This window comes from Saccoglossus kowalevskii, chromosome 2, assembly GCF_978046115.1.
Source record: "Saccoglossus kowalevskii chromosome 2, keSacKowa6.1, whole genome shotgun sequence".
NCBI classification, from domain to species: Eukaryota; Metazoa; Hemichordata; class Enteropneusta; family Harrimaniidae; genus Saccoglossus; species Saccoglossus kowalevskii.
In genome coordinates, this window is record NC_140642.1 from 18,530,226 (window position 1) to 18,554,158 (window position 23,933).

Below are 23,933 nucleotides of genomic sequence, written 5' to 3' on the forward strand. Positions count from 1 at the left end.
TATCAGTACTGTCAATGTGGACTACCAATCTCAGTACCTATACCAAGCTTTGTATCAGTACTATCAATGTGGACTACCAATCTCAGTACCTATACCAAGCTTTGTATCAGTACTGTCAATGTGGACTACCAATCTCAGTACCTATACCAAGCTTTGTATCAGTACTATCAATGTGGACTACCAATCTCAGTACCTATACCAAGCTTTGTATCAGTACTGTCAATGTGGACTACCAATCTCAGTACCTATACCAAGCTTTGTATCAGTACTGTCAATGTGGTCTACCAATCTCAGTACCTATACCAAGCTTTGTATCAGTACTATCAATGTGGACTACCAATCTCAGTACCTATACCAAGCTTTGTATCAGTACTGTCAATGTGGCGTTTTGTTAAGCGTAGAAGCAATTTATGTCAAAAGCTAAACTTAGTACATAACACCATACTAAACAATTCTTAGATAAAACTCCAGCACGTGGTTGTGTTTTTGAATGAATGAAACAAAGAAACCTACATATTAGCTGCTACATGAAGGTGCTTATTAAATTTTGCAAAGATAGACAGCATTTTCAACACCTCTCTCTATTACCTTTTCACCAGCAGTTTGACATTCTGATCACATATTGCCAATTGTACTTTGGAAAAACCAAATACAAGATCACTTAGGAATATAATATGGTATAAAATATATGCCAATATAAAGGTTTTAAAGACATAAACACCTAATAGTAAAAATCATAGAGAGTTACGAGTAATTTACTGTGCTGTGGCACAAGTGAATCCACAACCCTGCCTGTTGTTGTGTGGACTTTCATAAATTGAAACCTTAAACCAAAACTTAGATGCTTTCTTGACATTTTAGTCTTGAAAAAATAAATGTAGCCCTACAAGGAAATTATGGCTTGACAAATGCTTTACAAAGCAGTGTAACAAGTACATATGACATACGTTTCTGAAACACATTAACAGTACAACTTTGTTTCTGAGTGAATGTTATTCAATGAAACTCACAAATGGATTTATTGTAATTGCTCCAATCTTATCAAAATATTATTTATGCGAAAAAAATATATTTTCATGGTATGATAAATATATTAGTCTGACTTCTCCTGCTTAAAAATTAAATGCCAACATTTGGTAGAGTCGGTAAGGCCAGGAAAAAAAAAATTCTGTTTCTCGTTTCATGGAAATTTTTAAATGAGGCGGCGAGGTGTTTTTGTTTTTGTTTTGTTTTTTCTGTATACTGAGCTAAAATTGGGAAAATTTGAAACAAATGCGAGTACAAGTGCATTTTGAAACGCTTTAGAAGAAAATAAAAATGTCCGAGGTGCATAGTTCAAAATGATGCGCGCAGAAACGAGAAACAGAGATTTTTTTTTTCTCAGCCTAAGGTATTACTCTAATGTTTTGTTTTTTTTCTCTAGACTATCAAATCTAGTCTACATACCAAATTGCACACTGCTTGCATGACACATCAAACATTGCTGTAAATTTTGAATATTTGCCATTATTATAGTAATAAAATGAGGCACCAGAACACACAACATTTGTATACAGAGTTTGTGCCTGAAAGAGGCTTGGCCAGGCTTAACAATTACTGGCAGATGTTACTCCCATTAATCGTATAACTAAGCGAATAATCAGCAAAACCAGATGTCTGGGTTATGTAGTAGCCTGATGCCAAATCCTTGATTATTATTTCCTTTCTTTTGAGCACATAACAGGTTGGGAGCAATATCAGTTTCTAAGAAATTGTCGACTGTGCTTGAACATCTGCTACTGTAACAACCACTCAATGTTTGAAGTTTTAAAAAAAAAACACATCTTGTTCCCGAGTATAATTATTGTCTAACTGACAATGAGGTCTAATTATATTTTTAGTGCTTTCGTAATTTTTCATTTCAAGACCATTTCAGCATGTATAAAGAGATCGTGAGTCTAATAACTAGAAACACAAGATGGATTTAAACCATTTGCAAAAGGACTAAACTTAATATTATTCACAATAAAACAAAATATTTAAACTGAATATTGCAGCTAAACATTTAAAACTATTGAATGTTTTTTTTTTTTTTGTAGCACAATATATTGAGATACAGTGGTATAGGAAAAGGTTGAGTAAACTGTGGTGTGGTTGTGTTCCAGATATAGTCAGCGATGTTCTAGATAACAGATGCAGGCAGTATATCATGAAGACAATAAATCATTCCACAGCGTAATACCAGTACTTTCAATTGCAAATATAGTACAGCTTATTCTGCAACATCTTGTGGTATCGCGGTTTCCCCGACAAAACCATTTTAAATAAATCATTCATTCTTCTCTTTGTTGTGTTTATGCAAAAAGTATCGTCTAAATTACAATATTCCAACACAGGAGTTTAATATAGTTATTACGAGCACATTGCGCAAGTCTTTTTGTCTGTAATTTTACTAATACCGGGTATTAGGCCAAAAAAAAAAAATTGTTTTGTTGCCCTCAGTGGCCAACCGAAAAATATGAAAAATCGGGTAGTGTTCTTTTTTGTTGTTCTTTAATAAGCCCAAATATTAAAAACTCACCATTTTAAGCAGTAAAAAAGTGTTTCCTCTAAAAATTAACGATCCGTTGTTTGATCCCCAGAGTCTGGGGGAATAAGTGGTGACTTTGAACCTCAGGTTGATCTGTATTTAAATACAAAAGACTGAAAGAAACACTTTTGTGTTTAAGTTTAAAAAAAAATCTGACCGACTGACCGACCCAATTTTTTTTTAATTTTCCGACTTGAGGGCAACATAAGTTGTGTTTTTTTGGCCTTATGAAGAACAGTCTCTGTCTAATTTGCAATTTTGTTGATTTTTGGTAAAAATATTCAATATTGAGTAAACCGATTAAACATTAGAATTTGAACACTGGAAAGTACTAGACATTTTGTTGGATCAAGAGTCCAACAAATTTGGGAAGTCAAAACCACCGCATAGCTGACATTCATGTTTCTATGAGAATGCAACTTTGGCAGAACCTTGGTTGTGATTTGTAACTGTGGATCCAGAGATCCAGAGTCTGTTCAACTGAACCTGGCTGACACTAGCGAGAGCAGCACATTAAACTGCAATTTTCAAATAATTATAAAAAGGTTAGACTTAACCCATGTCATGTTTACATATGTGACAAAATGCATAAACTCCATGTAAGAAATGAGACATGACTATAATATTTTGGATCCGATAAGTTCAATGAAGCTAGAGCATCTATACAGTGGATTATTACTGTAAAGTACTTGAAAAGCAAATGAAGGACACAAATATATATGGACATACAGACATACCTTTATCTGAAAAGCAGATGTACCGATAGGACCAACACACTATATGGACGTTATTTGAAAAGCAGTTGCAAGACAAACAGTTAACAATACACAAAATATGGACATACAGACACACAGGAAGACCTTATTTGAAAAGCAGTTATAAAACCAAGAGTTAACACAACACTAAATATGAATATACATACGATAGACAGACCTTATTTGAAAAGCAGATGCAAGACAAACAGTTAACAATACACAAAATATGGACATACAGACACACAGGAAGACCTTATTTGAAAAGCAGTTATAAAACCAAGAGTTAACACAACACTATATATGAACATACATACGATAGACAGACCTTATTTGAAAAGCAGATGTAAGACAAACAGTTAACAGTACACACAATATGGACATACAGACACATAGGAAGACCTTATTTGAAAAGCAGATATAAAACCAAGAGTTAACACAACACTATATATGAACATACAGACGACAGACAGACATTATTTGAAAAGCAGATATAAGACAAACAGTAAACACACAAGCAGATTGAACAGTTTGCATCATAGCAGAGTAACACAGAATAAGCCAATATTTCGAGATGGTGGTTACTATTTCTTGAATTATTATTATTAGGAATTATATTAATATTAATAATTTTGGTGAATGTACATGTAGTTTTAGATGTTGATAAAAAGTCGCATATATTTGAGATGTCATTCTCCTAACCTCAATTTTTGAGCACATAGCGCGTTTCACCCATGTCCAGTGATGATTTTCACTGATTGTGAAATGGCCACAGTTTGAATTGACTCAAAATTTAGTAAATATGTAACCAAAAAACAATGCATTCCTGCCCATTCATTAAAACAAAATGGCCGCCAGTCAGCCATTTTGAATCAGATCTGAAAAATAAAATGACGTGCATCAGGAACTCGTAATGTCTAATGTATGTTATAAGTTTGAACGAAATCCATCCAGAAATGCTTGATATTTTATGATTTTTTTACCACAAAAATGGCCACCAATCGGCCAATTTGAATAGGATTGTCAAACCAATATATCTGTATATCTATGACATGATGTATAATGAATATTACAAAATTTGAACATAATCAGTCAAAGCAAGTCAGATATGGGTCTAGAAGCCCATTCATTAAAACAAAATGGCCGCCAGTCAGCCATTGTGAATCCAATCAAAAAAATAAAATGACGTGCATCAAGGTCCTATAATGTCCAATGTATATACCAAGTTTGAACAAAATCCATCTGTAAACAGCCGAGAAATGCTTAATTAATTTTGATGATTTTTCAGTACAAAAATGGCTGCCATTCGGCCATCTTGAATCAGATCGTGAAACAAATTGATGTGCATATGTATAGTGTCATATATGATGTATGTGTGAAGTTTGATTGTGATTGCTCCAGGCATTTCTAAGATACAGGTCCGGACACACGCACAGAAGCACAGAGGTCAAAACATAAGTCCCCGTTTCCAGACTGCGTCCGAACAGGGACTAAATATAATGTATGTTCACACCTCTATTGGAGATGTACTTCTAATGGAGCAAATACAGTATGTCCACCTCTATTGGAGATGTACTTCTAATGAAGCAAATACAGTATTTCCATCTCTAATGGAGATGTGCTTCTAATAGAACAAGTACAGTATGTCCATCTCTAATGAAGATATATGTCTAATGGAGCAAATACAGTATTGTCCACCTCTATTGCAGATATGCTTCTAATATAACAAATACAGTATGTCCATCTCTAATGGAGATGTGCTTCTAATAGAGCAAATACACTATGTCCACCTTTAATGGAGATGTACTTCTAATAGAACAAATATGATACCGGTATGTGCACATCAGAGATACAGTACAACCAGTGCAAATATGGTACAAAATGTACTTTCTATCTAAAGGAAGTCCATGGTGCAATAATGGTAGCTCTGGAATGTAGGTACTTGAACCCTGAATATATCATTAACGTGGATTCCACTACAAGGTGGTACTCAGTCAGTTGATTTGTCGTTTTACTACATCATGTTATGTAACAATTAAAATCTGCTTAAGTAGAGATCAAATCACAAAATTGGTGATCATTAATCAATATGCATATTTGATGGATTTATTGGTGAGACAATACTATTCTTAATAGTAAGAGCAAGTTAATTCCTAAAAAAAAAACATATAAAGATTGGTGTTAAAATAAATGTAGTGTTGTAATTCTGTGAAGCAAAAGCATCAACACATCGAAAGACATGTAGCATGGTATTTTATAAGCCCACCAATTGTATATATGGCCCTAATGTTTAGCCATAACATGTGAACTGCATCGTCATTAACATCACTTGTGTAAAGTCATTCTATTATTTTTTTGTATAATAAATTAACACATAAATGCACATCTTTGAAATTCAGATTTGTTCTATTAGAAGCACATCTCCATTAGAGGTGGATATATATTATATTTGCTCTATCAGAGCAATTAACACAGATTATCGGTAGTTTACCCTCTTGTGATAAAGAAATATATAGTTACTTTCGGAGTCATCACTGTTTCAGGATATTATTCAGGATATTATCCTAAACGCACTCAATTTTACAACACAGACTGTCGGACCTGATGAAAGTTTAATTTAACACAAAAAGAGAATATATAATTTGACCCAAACAATAACTCACACACTGTTAGAGGTATTCAAGTATATAAAAAAAAACACACACACCATGAATAACTGAATATATCATTGCATCAAATACCATATTTGCTTAAGTAACTAACAGGTCAAAATAAATCAGATTGTTAATGATCCAGTAAAAAATACTGTTCGTTTACATGTGCTTCCACTCCAGATCTACTCTTAATAGTGAAAAAAAAAAGGTATACAGATTTACACTTTTTTTTGTCAATGAAAAGCTACAAATACTTGGCATAGCTAATGTTAAGACTGTGTAGATTCATGAATCATACATTAGACCCCATTCCATTGCAAGTTTTTGTTATCATATTATTAATATAAATATTACAATAACTTGATTTAAAACATATACACGGCTTGTTGCCAAAACACAACATATGCGTTGTGCATTCAGCCTGCAGTCAGTCTTTTGAATAAATTAACAAACAAGCAGCCTATCGGCTGAGATAGCTCCGCTGTTAGCAATGCACATTTCAATTAAAGAACTGAAGACATGATTAGAAAATGAACAATATGAATAATATCAAAGCAATCAGACTTACAGTTTTTAACAAGAAGTCGAAAATATCACTTTTTACCAAAAAATTACAAAAATATTCACCAAAATAAATTAATTAGAGAATTGAAGATATCATCACAAAACGAACAAATCTGAGAGAGGTCCACATGTAGTACCTATATATGTAATATCAAAGCAATCGGACTTACAGTTTTCAACAAGAAGTCGAAAATATCACTTTTTACCAAAAATGACAAAAATATTCACCAAAATTAGAGAACTGAAGATATCATCACAAAATGAATAAATCTGAGAAAGGTCTACATGTAGTATCTATATATGTAATATCAAAGCAATTAACCTATTGGTTTTTAACAAGAAGTCGAAAATATCACTTTTTACCAAAAATTACAAAAATATTCACCAAAATTAGAGAATTGAAGATATCATCACAAAATAAACAAATCTGAGAGAGGTCCACATGTAGTATCTATATATGTAATATCAAAGCAATCGGACTTGCGGTTTTTAACAAGAAGTCGAAAATATCACTTTTTACCAAAAATGACAAAAATATTCACCAAAATTAGAGAATTGAAGATATCATCACGAAATGAACAAATCTGAGAGAGGTCCACATGTAGTACCTATATATGTAGTATCAAAGCAATTGGACTTGCGGTTTTTAACAAGAAGTCGAAAATATCACTTTTTACCAAAAATGACAAAAATATTCACCAAAATTAGAGAATTAAAGATATCATTACAAAATGAACAAATCTGAGAGAGGTCCACATGTAGTACCTATATATGTATTATCAAAGCATTTGCACTTGCGGTTTTTAACAAGAAGTCGAAAATATCACTTTTTACCAAAAATGACAAAAATATTCACCAAAATTAGAGAATTGAAGATATCAACATGAAATGAACAAACCTAAGAGAGGTCTACCCAAGGTACATATACACCAAGTATCAAAGCATTCAGGCTTGTAGTTTTCAAGAAGAAGTCGAAAAAGTAAAACATTGACACGGACGACGACGACGGACGACGACGACGACGACGGACGACGACGGACAATCACTCATATGATAAGCTCCGCTCGACAAAGTCGACAGCGGAGCTAAAAAACAAGTCTGTTAACCCAACATGTGTATTACAAGCAGACATTGTAATCAGAATTATGCAATTCTTCTCACTAAATGATGGATTGATATAAAATAATTGTGATTGACATACATATATTAACACAAGTACAATGTTTTCAACAAAATGATTCTGCAATTCCCTACTTCAACTTGTTATCGTTATGAGTCAAAAGAACACCCACAACTGTTATGCAAATTAGCTGTACATTAAATTGCATTTTATGTTTTCGAGAAACCCCCAAAAAAAGAATAATCAAAGAAAGCTTAGAAAGAACTCCCGTGTGCTGAGAGTTTTGGAGACACATTAAAAATTAATTCAAAATTACTTATACTTGAGATATTGATGGAAAAGCTGAAAACTAATTATGCAAATAAGGTAACTAATATGAACAGATTTAAGTGTAAAACTAATAAGGTCTGCACAATGTACCAAGTTTCATTGAAATGTGATTAGAACCAAAAAAATATTAATTATTATGCTAATTAGAGAATTAATATGAACAGATTTTAACCCAAAATTAATCAGGCTGTCCATTGTCCTAGAGCATTTATGTACCAAGTTTTATTCAAATGTGATGATCAATACTTGAGATATCAGTATTAATTAATTATGTTAATTAGGTGATTAAGAAGCATAAATATTTACCAAAAACTAATATGGTGCATCGTCTTAGGTTCATTGAAATGTGATGAGTACTCTTTAAAAGTTTCATTGAAATCCAATGAGTGGTTTTTAGACATCAGTGCAACAGCCATAGAACAGCAAAAAATTAACTAATTATGCAAATTAGGTAATTAATAGGCACAATTATTTATCCCAAAATTAATCAGGTCTCTGCATAGTCCTAGAATATCTATGTCACAAGTCTCATTGAAATGTGATGATTAGTACTTGAGATATCAGGTGAAAAGCTGAAAATTAACTAATTATGCTAATAAGGTGATTAATATGCACAAATATTTACCAAAAACTAATTAGGTCTCTGCACAGTCCTCAAGTAACTATGTACCAAGTTTCATTGAAACGTGATCATTACTACTCGACATATCAAAAGCTGAAAATTAATTAATTATGCAAATTAGGTAATTAATATGTACTGATATTACCCTAAAAACTATCAGGTCTGTGCAGTGTCATATGACACCTATGTACCAAGTTTTATTGAAATGTTATGATTAGTACTTGAGATAAGATACTTGAGTGGAAAAGCCGAAAATTGATTAATCATTATGTAAATTAGGTAATTAATAATATTAACAGATTTTACCCAAAACTAATCAAATCTGCGCATTAGTTCAGAGCATCTATGTGCCAAGTTTCATTGAAATCCAACGAGTGGTTCTTCAAAAATCAGTGGAACAGTCATAGAACAGCTTAAAATCAGTTAATTATCATGCAAATTAGGTAATTAATATTCATAGATTTTTACCCAAAACTAATCAAATCTGCGCACGAGATCAGAGCATCCATGTGTCAAATTTCATCATAATCCAATGAGTGGTTCTTCAGATATCAGTGGAACAGTCTTGGAACAGCTAAAAATCAGCTAATTATCATGCAAATTAGGTAATTAATATTCATAGATTTTTACCAAAACCTAATCAACTCTGCGCATTATCCCAGAGCATCGATGTACCAAGTTTCACCAAAATTTGATTAGTGATTCTTGAGATAACTGTGGAACAAAAAAAGTAACATACATACATGTACATACATACAGACATACAGACAGGGTAACTGCAAAGACTCCCTTTTGTGAAGAACAGAAAAACTTCACGTGTTCCCTTCATGTAAATATGCTTGAAATATACAACTTTTCGTTAAAATCAACAAATATCAATCTGTGCATGCATTCAATGGAATGAAATTGACTTTTAGTCAATGAATTTTTTTATCTGATGAACATTGTCGCGGAATAATTAGCGGGTACTTCATTCTTTAGATACTACCAGCTCATGACGGCATGCAATATTGTTATGACAGAACAACACTATGAACACACACTGTAAGTCATTTCAATCAGTATTTGAATTCGGCAGGAAATTCCTGTGTATTCAAAAACATACTTTCCATTTCCTCACTTCTGAAGTTATCAATTCTTGGAATTGTGTATACAAAGAAGCACTTGTGTTTGGTAAATAATGAAAGTGAACTACTTCTTTGATGGCTAAACTGGGTCGGTGTGCATAAAAGCATTACAGGTTTAGAAGCAGGTATCTCAATCGCAGTAATCTACACATGTACATACATGTACAACAGAAACATGAATAAATTTTCAACAAGTAACAGGACTTTGAAAAAAATAAAACTGAAACAGACAATTATATAATAGAAGTGTAGTTTCTTGCACTCTTTATATTGGAGAGGGAGGAACAGGGCCATTTAGACCATTTTACTGTCACTGCCATGTTGTTCCGTACATTAAAACAACAATATTGCCAGCTAAGTTGCTGAATGGTTTTCTATGCGTGCCTGGCGATCGTTACACGAATAGAACAAGTTGGGTCGAACCAACCTTAACTAATACTAGTAGTTGGGGACTCTGACGCATTTAATATCAATAAATTGCCTTTCGATTTATTCCATTCACCCATGTTAATGGTTAAATAATAAATGGTAAACGGTAAAGTCATTCAAACAAAATGTACTCGGTATGTACTTCCAGTCTGAAATGTCAGGACAGTCGCTGTATGTCCCGTGTGTCTCATAATGCTCATAAGTATGCGTATTTACTGAAACGGCACACCTTCATAAAAACGGTTTGAACTAACTAGTTATAATCATGTTATGATCTTTAGTCATGTATTGCAGCAAGTCAGCAACTTAGCTGGCAATGTTGTTGTTTTGGTGTTTCGAACAATATGGTGGTGATAGTAACAAAAGATGTAAACATAAATGAATGACATGTGTTTCAAATATGAAGTGGGAGACACTCTAAAACAATAATACAGTAAGTAAAAAACCCAAAGAATAAGACAAAACAAATTTTAAAGAAACTATTTTGCTTACATGGATGACAGGATTTTAGAAAATAAGTGATTGGCAAAGCTTATATGTATCAGTGTTTATGGTAGGCGTATAGTAAGACCAGGACACATAGACCGACACATATAAGTCAGACAAGTTATGCTTTGAATCAGTGATCATGCCAGGTGCATGGTGTGACCACAACACATAAACCGACACATTGAGGTGGGTCAGCAAAGTACAATACAAGAGCACAAGTTTTTGGTCAGAAAGCCAGCTGAAAAATGAGCTTCGTGAGGACATGTCATCAATGACAGATTACTTATAGTAGAGAAAAGGAAGTAGAAACATGCATATCTGACAAGCATGTTTTGTGGCTCTGTCAAATTCAAGCAGAGTACATACCGCTTGGTTGGTAACTCCTGTGATTTGATTATTGTATGCGCCATATTGAATTAAAATCATCAGTGTTTTAAAAGCTCATTCTGACTTTGTTTGTTCTAGCTTCTCTTAATTTTTAATAAGCATACTTCAATCAGTTTTTCCAGAGATTAAAAAAAAAGAGAGAATGACAAATAAAATTATCTAAATGTAAATATGCAGATGAGATTATATTCTAAAATCTTTTGAATACTCGCACTAATTTGTATAATGTTAGACTTTTCATTTGAGTCATCATGCATTCTTACAAATCCTCTATCTCAGTTGTGACAATAAGGTAGCTCTGAAAGTGGGTGCATGAAGATATAAAATTAAATATTCACTGCATTTAAATTTGGCTCAATTCCTTGATAAATGAAATCTGCTAAATTCAGGTGAGCATGATAAACTACAATAGAACTCATTGTTCCACTGATAAATCTCTGAATTAAAAACCAAGTAAATATGCTAAAAGTAAAATTAAAATAACGTGTTTCCAGTACCCACCAATGAAGTTAGAGCAATTCAAAGACTATCATTTACATACATATGCATGAGTGCAGAAGGCTCACAGAGTGCATTTATAAAGTTGAAACATACTGGTACCGCAGAAAATAGCACCATGTCAGGAATTGGTGTTGAACTGTGCCGCCATTGTGCTAGTACCCAAAAGTTAGCATGCATGTTTCAATTGGGAGGCTACATGTACAAAAAGTTTTTTTTTTTAATTAATGCTGCAACGTCCTTCTCAGTGGTAATTGCTTCGCACTTCACAGTAACCTTCATAATGTTCCATTACACGCATAGTACATGCTCTTAAAAATGCACCACCAAGATAACAAAACAATTACCCATGCTATACCTATTCACCATCACCACCATCAAGTCTAAGAAATGCTATGAATTTTTACAATTTAGGATTAGAGGGCTGCTAGAGATCAAAGAGAGTCATATTGCATCTCTAGAAATATCAATTCTATTAGTGTATAACAATAAGCTGTTAAGATATAAAATAGTTTAAAATAAAAATCAGAAGTCAGCATACTCTCTCCTCATAGAAAAAATGCTATATAAATATTCTCCAATCTGTCTAACTATGTTGTCTTCAGTTGTACTCATTAGGTGAATAAATCTCTGCTCTTGAAACGAATTTTTGTCTGTGTGTTCTATACTGTAAAACATTAGGAGTTTGTACATTCCATAAAGAAATGTTGTTCATTTTCAATACTTGCAACTGCACTATGACAACGCTACAAACCTTTATATCCATGTCGTTCAACTGATACACAGAAATGGCTATTAGGTAGTCTCTCTGCAGATCTCTTCAAGCAGATGATTTATGATTTTTAGTTAAGTTTCATGTTTCTAAAACCATACTGTACTTACACCAGAGCAGGAGCTCCATTTTGGGCAGTCTATTTCATATGACATAAGGTTTGCATACACTCATCACTGACAGAATTAACCAGGTCTGTTTTTATGAGAATACCTGACATATTAGTAACAGTGACGCCCCCCCCCCCCGACCCCCCTTCCTAACCACCAATCTAATAATACAACTCCTGTGCTGAAAGTCAACATGACCTCAAGAGCCCAAGATGAGAATATGAACTGGGTCATTAACATCAACTGGTGTAAATAGTCAGCAGCAGACAGTAAATCTATCAGGGTCCCTGACCAAATAATGATGAGAGTTGTTAGTCATGCTAAGTAAAGAGAAGGCTTGCTTACAATTCAATTATGTGGACTTGCAAGCATTGTGTGAGTGTAATGAGGCAAACTGAATCATGACCAGTTTCCTCCATTATATCAACAGTCACTGCGTGGCAATACTGCAAGTATTAAATATAATTCTACTGTAAAAAAAGTTTGTTAATATATGCATATACACTTGTACTCATCAAGGTAATTACAAACAAAATTTGTCACCTTTTGAAACAGTTACATGGTTCTAATTGAGGTGTATTTATGTGGTTATACTGGAGGTGTACATATGTGGTTCTAGTGGAGGTACACATATTATGTGGTTCTAATGGAGGTGTACATATGTGGTTCTAATGGAGGTGTATATATGTGGTTCTAATGGAGGTGTATATATGTGGTTCTAATGGAGGTGTATATATGTGGTTCTAATGGAGGTGTACATATGTGGTTTTAGTAGAGGTATACATATGTGGTTCTAATGGAGGTGTACATATGTGAATCTAATTGAGGTGTACATATGTGGTTTTAGTAGAGGTGTACATATGTGGTTCTAATGGAGGTGTACATACATGTAAGTGGTTCTAATGGAGGTGTACATATGTGGTTCTAATGGAGGTGTATATATGTGGTTCTAATGGAGGTGTATATATGTGGTTCTAATGGAGGTGTACATATGTGGTTTTAGTAGAGGTATACATATGTGGTTCTAATGGAGGTGTACATATGTGGTTTTAGTAGAGGTGTACATATGTGGTTTTAGTAGAGGTGTACATATGTGGTTCTAATGGAGGTGTACATACATGTATGTGGTTCTAATGGAGGTGTACATATGTGGTTATAATGGAGGTGCACATATGTGAATCTAATGGAGGTGTACATATGTGGTGCTAATGAATTATATATATGTGGTTCTAATGGAGGTGTACGTATGTGGTTCTAATGGAGGTGTACATATGTGGTTCTAATGGAGGTGTACATATGTGGTTCTAATGGAGGTGTACATATGTGGTTCTAGTGGAGGTGTACATATGTGGTTCTAGTGGAGGTGTACATGTGTGGTTCTAGTGGAGGTGTACATGTGTGGTTCTAGTGGAGGTGTACATGTGTGGTTCTAGTGGAGGTGTACATGTGTGGTTCTAGTGGAGGTGTACATGTGTGGTTCTAATGGAGGTGTACATATGTGGTTCTAATGGAGGTGTACATATGTGGTTCTAATGGAGGTGTACATATGTGGTTCTAATGGAGGTGTACATATGTGGTTCTAATGGAGGTGTACATGTGTGGTTCTAGTGGAGGTGTACATGTGTGGTTCTAGTGGAGGTGTACATGTGTGGTTCTAGTGGAGGTGTACATGTGTGGTTCTAGTGGAGGTGTACATGTGTGGTTCTAGTGGAGGTGTACATGTGTGGTTCTAGTGGAGGTGTACATATGTGGTTCTAGTGGAGGTGTACATATGTGGTTCTAGTGGAGGTGTACATATGTGGTTCTAATGGAGGTGTACATATGTGGTTCTAATGGAGGTGTACATATGTGGTTCTAATGGAGGTGTACATATGTGGTTCTAATGGAGGTGTACATATGTGGTTCTAATGGAGGTGTACATATGTGGCTCTAATGGAGGTGTACATATGTGGCTCTAATGGAGGTGTACATATGTGGTTCTAATGGAGGTGTACATATGTGGTTCTAATGGAGGTGTACATATGTGGTTCTAATGGAGGTGTACATATGTGGTTCTAATGGAGGTGTACATATGTGGTTCTAATGGAGGTGTACATATGTGGTTCTAGTGGAGGTGTACATATGTGGTGCTAATGAATTATATATATGTGGTGCTAATGAATTATATATATGTGGTTCTAATGGAGGTGTACATATGTGGTTCTAATGGAGGTGTACGTGTGTGGTTCTAATGGAGGTGTACGTGTGTGGTTCTAATGGAGGTGTACGTGTGTGGTTCTAATGGAGGTGTACATGTGTGGTTCTAATGGAGGTGTACATGTGTGGTTCTAATGGAGGTGTACATGTGTGGTTCTAATGGAGGTGTACATGTGTGGTTCTAATGGAGGTGTACATGTGTGGTTCTAATGGAGGTGTACATGTGTGGTTCTAATGGAGGTGTACATGTGTGGTTCTAATGGAGGTGTACATGTGTGGTTCTAATGGAGGTGTACATATGTGGTTCTAGAGGTGTACATATGTGGTTCTAGCAGAGGTGTACATATGTGGTTCTAGTGGGGGTGTATATATGCAGTGTTCTCCCCAGAAAAATGTATCAGAGTGGCGGCTAATTTGCATATAATTTACATATCATTAGCATTTGTCTGAAGATAAAGAAAACAATAATGACAGGCTTGCATGGATGAAAATGTGTCTTTATTTTTTAACAAATTTATGTAGAAGATTAAATGAATCTGCTGCTGTGTGATTTCTATGTAATGTTGATTCTTCGGACTTTCATGGAAGCCCAGTGATCTGCAACTTTTGAGAACGCCGTGATTTTTCTTTGCTTCCCACTTCTATTAAATGACATGGCCTTCTTGTGCATCTCCGAGTGTGCGTGTTTATCGATAGCATATTTCGTAATAGTTATACATGGCATAGAATTCCATACCAAAGAACTATTTCTGGATGTTTTTAAGTTGAATTTTTCACATATGTGTCACAGCATTCCTAAAAGATAAGAAATAGGAGCGAATCAATACTTGTATTTCAAAAATATCGTCACGATCAACACGAAAATAAACAAATTGCCGCCATTTTGAAAAGTCGCTAAACTTAAAAATTGCCACAATAAACTTTACCCAACTATTTCAAAACACAATACTAGTATTAGTTACTTTGATAAATCGTAGCCAACAATTTTTGAACTTCCAGAAAGAAGGTCGTTTCCAAAAAAATGTTTCGACGATCGGCAAAAAATGAAGCCATACAAAAATTTACTAAACTAGGTCAAAACTCGCTTCCAAGTAAAACGCTACAAATAAATACTTTTTTTACCTTTGCCATCGGATTTTTCTCTCAGCCACGTATATTTTGTTGTCCATTGTGCATCAAATCTAGAGTTTATTTTTTTGCACTTTTCGTTGTAACATCATCTTGGACACGTTTAGTACCACTGCCGACAGGGGTACCGGTGACCGCGTTGCTGGTGGGTTTATCGCTCGCAACCAGGGGCCCAGCAGGGCGTTCTACGCGGAACCACAACGTAATATTTCTGCTGTTTGACATCGTTGCTTCTTCCAGCCAAATATGCTACTGAGAAAATACTCGCTATTACCCCAATTAAATAGGGCGAAAGTGTTTATTGTCGAAGTACGAAGCTGTATTAGTCCATTGTCTTTGCGTAATCACTGACATGTTTCCATTCACACCTGATTTGGCTCACAGTACCGGACGCTGATGACGCTGACTAACAGATTCGCACGTGTATTAACAAGCTAAAAGAAAGAGTAACAGGAAATGCCACAGAGTAGCGGGCAATCTCTCAGAGTAGCGGCATAAATAATGGAGTAGCGGCCCCGCTACGCTAAAACGCTTTGGGGAGAACACTGATATGTGGTCCTAATGGAGGTGTACATATGTGGTTCCAGTGGAAGTGTATTCATGTGGTTCTAATGGAGGTGTACATATGTGGTTCTAATGGAAGTGTACATATGTGATTCTAATGGAGGTGTACATATGTGATTCTAATGGAGGTGTACATATGTGGTCCTAGTGGAGGTATACATATGTGGTTCTAGTGGGGGTGTATTCATGTGGTTCTAATGGAGGTGTACATATGTGGTTCTAATGGAAGTGTACATATGTGATTCTAATGGAGGTGTACATATGTGGTTCCAGTGGAAGTGTATTCATGTGGTTCTAATGGAGGTGTACATATGTGGTTCTAATGGAAGTGTACATATGTGATTCTAATGGAGGTGTACATATGTGATTCTAATGGAGGTGTACATATGTGGTCCTAGTGGAGGTATACATATGTGGTTCTAGTGGGGGTGTATGTATGTGGTCCTAATGGAGGTGTACATATGTGGTTCTAGTGGAGGTGGACATATGTGGTTCTAATGGAGGTGTATATATGTGGTTCTAGTGGAGGTGGACATATGTGGTTCTAATGGAGGTGTATATATGTGGTTCTAATGGAGGTGTATATATGTGGTTCTAATGGAGGTGTACATATGTGGTGCTAATGAATTGTATATATGTGGTTCTAGTGGAGGTGTACACATGTGGTTCTAATGGAGGTTTATATATGTGGTTCTAATGGAGGTGTACATATGTGGTTCTAGTGGAGGTATACATATGTGGTTCTAGTGGAGGTGTATACATGTTGTTCTAATGGAGGTGCACATATGTGGTTCTAGTGGAGATGTACATATGTGGTTCTAATGGAGGTGTACATGTGTGGTTCTAATGGAGGTGTACATATGTGGTTCTAGTGGAAGTGTATTTATATGGTTCTAATGGAGGTGTACATATGTGGTTCTAATGGAGGTGTACTTATGTGGTTCTAATGGAGGTGTACATGTGTGGTTCTAGTGGAGGTGTACATATGTGGTTCTAATGGAGGTGTACATAAGTGGTTCTAATGGAGGTGTACATAAGTGGTTCTAATGGAGGTGTACATATGTGGTTCTAGTGGAGGTGTACATATGTGGTTTTAGTGGGGGTGTATATATGTGGTCCCAATGGAGGTGTACATATGTGGTTCTAGTGGAGGTGTATACATGTTGTTCTAATGGAGGTGTACATATGTGGTTCTAGTGGAGGTGTACATATGTGGTTCTAATGGAGGTGTACATATGGGGTTCTAATGGAGGTGTACATGTGTGGTTCTAATGGAGGTGTACATGTGTGGTTCTAATGGAGGTGTACATATGTGGTTCTAGTGAAAGTGTATTTATATGGTTCTAATGGAAGTGTACATATGTGGTTCTAGTGGAAGTGTATTTATATGGTTCTAATGGAGGTGTACATATGTGGTTCTAATGGAGGTGTACTTATGTGGTTCTAATGGAGGTGTACACATGTGGTTCTAGTGGAGGTGTACACATGTGGTTCTAGTGCAGGTGTATATATGTGGTTTTAGTAGAGGTGTATATATGTGGTTCTAGTGGAGGTGTACATATGTGGTTCTTGTGGAAGTGTATTTATGTGGTTCTAATGGAGGTGTACATAAGTGGTTCTAATGGAGGTGTACATATGTGGTTCTAGTGGAGGTGTACATGTGTGGTTCTAGTGGGAGTGTATATATGTGGTCCTAATGGAGGTGTACATATGTGGTTCTAATGGAGGTGTACATATGTGGTTCTAATGGAGATGTACATATGTGGTTTTAGTGGAAGTGTACATATGTTGTTCTAGTGGAGGTGTACATACGTGGTTCTAATGGAGGTGTACATACATGTATGTGGTTCTAGTGGAGGTGTACATATGTGGTTCTAATGAAGGTGTACATATGTGGTTCTCATGGAGGAGTACATATGTGGTTCTAATGGAGGTGTACATATGTGGTTCTAATGGAAGTGTACATATGTGGTTCTAATGGAGGTGTACATATGTGGTTTTAGTAGAGGTGTATTCAAGTGGTTCTAATGGAGGTGCACATATGTGGTTCTAATGGAGGTGTACATATGTGGTTCTAGTGGAGGTGTACATATGGTCCTAGTGGAGGTATACATATGTGGTTTTAGTGGGGGTGTATATATGTGGTCCTAATGGAGGTGTACATATGTGGTGCTAATGGAGGTGTACGTATGTGGTTCTAGTGGAAGTGTATTCATGTGGTTCTAATGGAGGTGTACATATGTGGTTCTAGTGGAGGTGTACATATGTGGTTCTAGTGGGGGTGTATATATGTGGTCCTAATGGAGGTGTACATATGTGGTGCTAATGAATTGTATATATGTGGTTCTAGTGGGGGTGTACATATGTGGTTCTAGTGGAGGTGTACATATGTGGTTCTAATGGAGGTGTACATATGTGGTTCTAATGGAGGTGTACATATGTGGTTCTAATGGAGGTGTACATATGTGGTTCTAATGGAGGTGTATATATGTGGTTCTAATGGAGGTGTACATATGTGGTTCTAGTGGAGGTGTATATATGTGTTTCTAGTGGAGGTGTACATATGTGGTTCTAATGGAGGTGTACATATGTGGTTCTAATGGAGTACATATGTGGTTCTAATATGTGTACATATGTGGTTCTTCTTTGAAGATGAGATCCATTTCCTTTTAGATTGTCAAAAATATGAACAGCAGAGATCTCAACTGTTACATAAAATTAAAGTCCTGGCTGACAATAACATTTCTTGTTTCACATATTTACTTTCACATCAAGATAAATTAGTTCAACAAGAGATATTGAACTTTATTTTAGCTGCGACCAAAATTAGAGATTAGATTTCTTTAATAATTTATTTGTGTATTTATTTTTATACATATTTATTTATTTGTGAATTTTAAGTACATTCATTCAAGTTATTTTCAAAATATTGTCTTGTTAACAAAAACTCTTTATTGTTGCAAACACCCTATGTAACCTACTCTTTTTTTACACGGGAACAATAAAGTTCATTCAATGGAGGTGTACATATGTGGTTCTAGTGGAGGTGTACATATGTGGCTCTAATGGAGGTGTACATAAGTGGTTCTAATGGAGGTGTACATATGTGGTTCTAGTGGAGGTGTACATACGTGGTTCTAGTGGGGGTGTAGGTATATATGTGGTCCTAATGGAGGTGTACATATGTGGTTCTAGTGGAGGTGTATATATGTTGTTCTAATGGAGGTGTACATATGTGGTTCTAGTGGAGGTGTACATATGTGGTTCTAATGGAGGTGTACATATGTGGTTCTAATGGAGGTGTACATATGTGGTTCTAATGGAGGTGTACATGTGTGGTTCTAGTGGAGGTGTACATATGTGGCTCTAATGGAGGTGTACATAAGTGGTTCTAATGGAGGTGTACATATGTGGTTCTAGTGGAGGTGTACATACGTGGTTCTAGTGGGGGTGTAGGTATATATGTGGTCCTAATGGAGGTGTACATATGTGGTTCTAGTGGAGGTGTATATATGTTGTTCTAATGGAGGTGTACATATGTGGTTCTAATGGAGGTGTACATAAGTGGTTCTAATGGAGGTGTACATATGTGGTTCTAGTGGAGGTGTACATACGTGGTTCTAGTGGGGGTGTAGGTATATATGTGGTTCTAATGGAGGTGCACATATGTGGTTCTAGTGGAGGTGTACATATGTGGTTCTAGTGGAGGTGTACATATGTGGTTCTAATGGAGGTGTACATATGTGGTTCTAATGGAGGTGTACATGTGTGGTTCTAATGGAGGTGTACATATGTGGTTCTAGTGGAGGTGTATATATGTGGTTTTAGTAGAGGTGTATTTATGTGGTTCTAATGGAGGTGTACATATGTGGTTCTAGTGGAAGTGTATTTATGTGGTTCTAATGGAGAAGTCGCATAGACCGGGGATTCGACACTATTGTGAAAGAGTGTATCGGGCGATTTAAGAGGCATTCAGCTTTGCAGTTAAAAAATAAGCAGGTCGATACGTCTAACTATTCTAAATACCTTAACTGGAAGCGAAATTACATAAGATTTCCCACTAGGGTCGATAGAATCGACATTTTCCAACGTCAACCGAAAATATACGCCGCCATCTTGTTCTTGACGCATTCATAAACAAAACGTTGTTTCGTTGCGTAAAACTTGCTTTCGCCAACGTTCCAGTGCTGTAGGTTCATTTTTCGGCCACAAAAAAGGTATTTGTAATCGCTAGATTAGTCGATAGATGTTTTAGCTGGTTACAATCATGAAAACTGCAGAACGGTTCTCCGCCATAAATTTGTAGGCGGGTGTCGAATCCCCGGTCTATGCGACTTCTCAGGACTGTGGGGGCCGAATGATCAACGAAAGGAGGCCAACCTACAGGACTGTACTCAGGGCTAAATGGAGGTGTACATATGTGGTTATACTCGAGGTGTATATGTGTGGTTCTAGTGGAGGTGCACATATGCACAGTAAGGCCTCTAAATCGATATGACATGCCGGCTTTTGCCGGGATGCAACTAGTTGTGCTAATTCATATACTGAGATAGTGATTTTGAAAAACATCTTACTATAGTTTCAGAATTTATAGCTTGCTAAAATAAAATTCTCATTTTATAAACATAATAAGTATAAAAACGAAAGAAATCAGGGGTCACAGCATTTTTTGTTTTGCCCAATTGACATATACAGTCAGATCTATTGAACACAGACCTCCACAGTAGTCAATATTATACAATTATAAAATATTATAAAAATACACAACCCTTCCAAATTTACTTTATGTGTACAGTCTACCTTTATGCACATTTGATACCAGTAAATTTGGACGGGTTTGTTTGTGGCTGGTGAAGTCATGAAGGCTTGTTAATGTTGTTATATGTTTTGTCACTGGAGAGAGGGGGTGCAAACTATAGTCATCATTGACAAAATGGTGAATATCTATTTATAACACAATTCAAGTTGAAACACTGGTACAGTCAATTTACTAAAATAATTTCTTTATAGCATTATTTGTGTTTCTGATAAAGTTTCAATAGTTCATTGATGATTTGTTAGCGTTTTCTCCCTCTGATCTATCAGTCATATCAAAAATAAATCAAGCAGCAGTAGATTGTTATTTAACTGATCGTTCTGGAAGCAAATAGCCTTAATAGGCATGAAGAGAATGGGAAACACAGAACAGATAACATAGATAGATTGTTGTGTTAGCAAGCACACTCTGGGCCATAATGATGGCAAGCCTTTAGCCACATTGGGGTTATAGAGGCAGTAGTAGCAATTATGAATATCATGTGCCAAGGTGGCGCATCCTGTGTATGTATGTCAAGCTTTCATGTGCTAAGGGTATGCTATTGTATAGAGTAAATGTCTCCCCAAGGGCAAGGGCAAGGGCAAATACAAGGGCAAGGGACATTTAATCAAATTGATGTCACAAACGGTATTTGAATGCCATGTACATAATAGTTATCATGCATGGCATGATATAATCATGGAGCTAGTAATAAAGCAGAAACTTGGGGGACACCATTTCATCAGTACATGTAGTTATTGCATGCAAACTCGTTCCTCATTTAAAATGCAGGTAGCAGGGTTGAAAAAGGTAAAACTATCAACCCCAGACACCTCCCATACCAACCCACCCTAGAAGAAACAATGGCGAACGGCTATTGTTTATTTACATTTGTCCTGGGCACAATTGGTCGCCATATCAATCCACTGAGAACAACATGCGGAAGGGGCCCCTCAATCTCGCCTCAGACGACGCTGTATATGCAGACTCGCGTTGTTTCACTAACCCTACATATTTACAATGGTGCGAGTTCAGACGATTCCAAACACAGTAGCGGCAAACGTAAGATGTACACATCTGGGTTGACGAATTGGCGACTGAATAAACATGAAATGAAGGATGATCACCTGAAATCGACAGACCTGTCCATTTTATCAGTCAGTTCATTTCCTGACCGGTGATGACAAGCTAGGTTTTTCAAGTTTTCCACATATCAGCCAGAAAAAAAAAACAGTTAACCATGAACACCGCCATCATAAATTATAGGATGACGACTGAATATTGAAATTATATAAACAAGAAAAACAAATATCACCTTTTTAGCGATGACAGAGGCAGCTATCTCCCGTAATAATGGAATTGTCAACGGTCCCGATGCAACATGGACCTGTTCTCGAGAAAACCCGATCTGGACCAAGAAGGACAGACCGCCGCGATGCCCCCAGCTTTCCTCACTCATGGTGCAGCAATGTATTCATATAATATCAAAGATAAGATGTTTGACACTCCTGTGGGGGTATATCAAGGATACAAGTTCACAAACGACCCCATGTCACGGCATTACACAAAATGTTTTCATCGGCGATGTGGACGACTCACTATATCATGGCGAATGGGGTCACATGACCTCGAAATAACACATCCTCCTCATTAGCATATTCACTTCTGTCAATAGGGCCTTTACTGTCCCCCTTTACCGTCCTTGTTTCGATTCTCACGAGTTTCTTTTTATGTGGGTTTCTCGCTGTTAATGCGTTAACCTCAAAAATATTTTTAGTATGAATATATGTTATTTTCTCTGCGTTATGGCGGCAACAAATCTTTAAAATATCAATGTAATGCTCTCAACCAGAATTCATTGGCGGAAAGCTGCTTTCTCCGGTGTTTATTGCAACCGAGGTGCCTAAAACCAGCATAAAATTCGAGTTATTTGGAGCTGGTGAAGGTAATATTTCATGGACATGAAAAATTATGTCATATCAGGTATCCCACAACAGATGATTGCCGTATTTTGCGTAAAGCAATTATCTAGCGCCCTCTCCGACCATAGAGTGACATAATCACTGAAAGTCTGGTGTATAACTACTGTACGTAAACAATCGTACCAAAGCCTTCCCCAAATTCGTTGAATACATAGTAGCTTTAAGTCATTTTAATTTATTTTGAAGAACACTAATGATGTTAAGTTAGAATAGTTGTTTCGAATCGATGCTATGTCTTACCGGTACTCCAATACGAGTACGAACAAGTATGATCACTACCGGAAAACACTGTCGAGTTTTTTTTCTGGTACTGGGTGACCGTGTCCATCCTTTGTTTCTTTGTTGTTGTTGTTGTTGTTGTTGTTGCTGTTTTACATGTTGGAGATCCTGGTTTAATGGCATCTTTAGTTGTGCTATACATCATTTAAAAAAATGTTTATTTTTATAAAATCACTCGAATACTTAATTTTATAAAATATCTCATATCAGCTCCCTGCTGGTATCTACGAGAATTCCACCTGTGCTTCTGTATTTCCAGGGTAAGCGGTGATCCGCCTCGTCAGTGGCCGCAGTTGTTAATTGTCTGAGATTTCCACTATTACTAACATTTTGAGGAACAGTTACAACTTGCACAGTCCCTGTGATAGAGGGACGGTGCCACTTGGATGGACATGGTGCACACCCGGGGGGGGGGGGGCACATAGAACTTGCCTAATGGGGACGTGCCCCTGAAATGGTCTAGACAGGTATAAATATCGGTAATATTTTTCCGATTTGGTATACTTATGGGTCCTATTTGAACGAATGATCTAGCTCAGATCCCGGCCTCAGATCCATAGGCAACT

The 23,933-nt window shown here is 36.2% G+C and overlaps 1 protein-coding gene and 1 long non-coding RNA gene across 4 annotated transcripts in view; both read right to left on the reverse strand.

The window, feature by feature from the left end:
• The window catches only part of LOC100370448 (serine/threonine-protein kinase D3), a 61,788-nt gene extending 39,068 nt beyond the window's left edge, over positions 1-22,720 (reverse strand). For all 3 annotated transcript variants that reach the window (XM_085492583.1, XM_078013513.1, XM_085492582.1), the window contains exon 1: positions 22,422-22,720. In XM_085492583.1, coding sequence (XP_085348709.1) covers positions 22,422-22,565 — 144 coding nt within the window. In that variant the 5' untranslated portion in view covers positions 22,566-22,720. The remainder of the gene's footprint in view (positions 1-22,421) is intronic.
• On the reverse strand, positions 15,100-16,135 carry LOC146748252 (uncharacterized). Its single transcript, XR_014931280.1, has 2 exons — positions 15,742-16,135; positions 15,100-15,414 (listed from the first exon to the last, which is right to left on the reverse strand). It is a non-coding gene; the product is annotated as an uncharacterized LOC146748252 (long non-coding RNA).
• Positions 22,721-23,933: the final 1,213 nt, after the last annotated feature.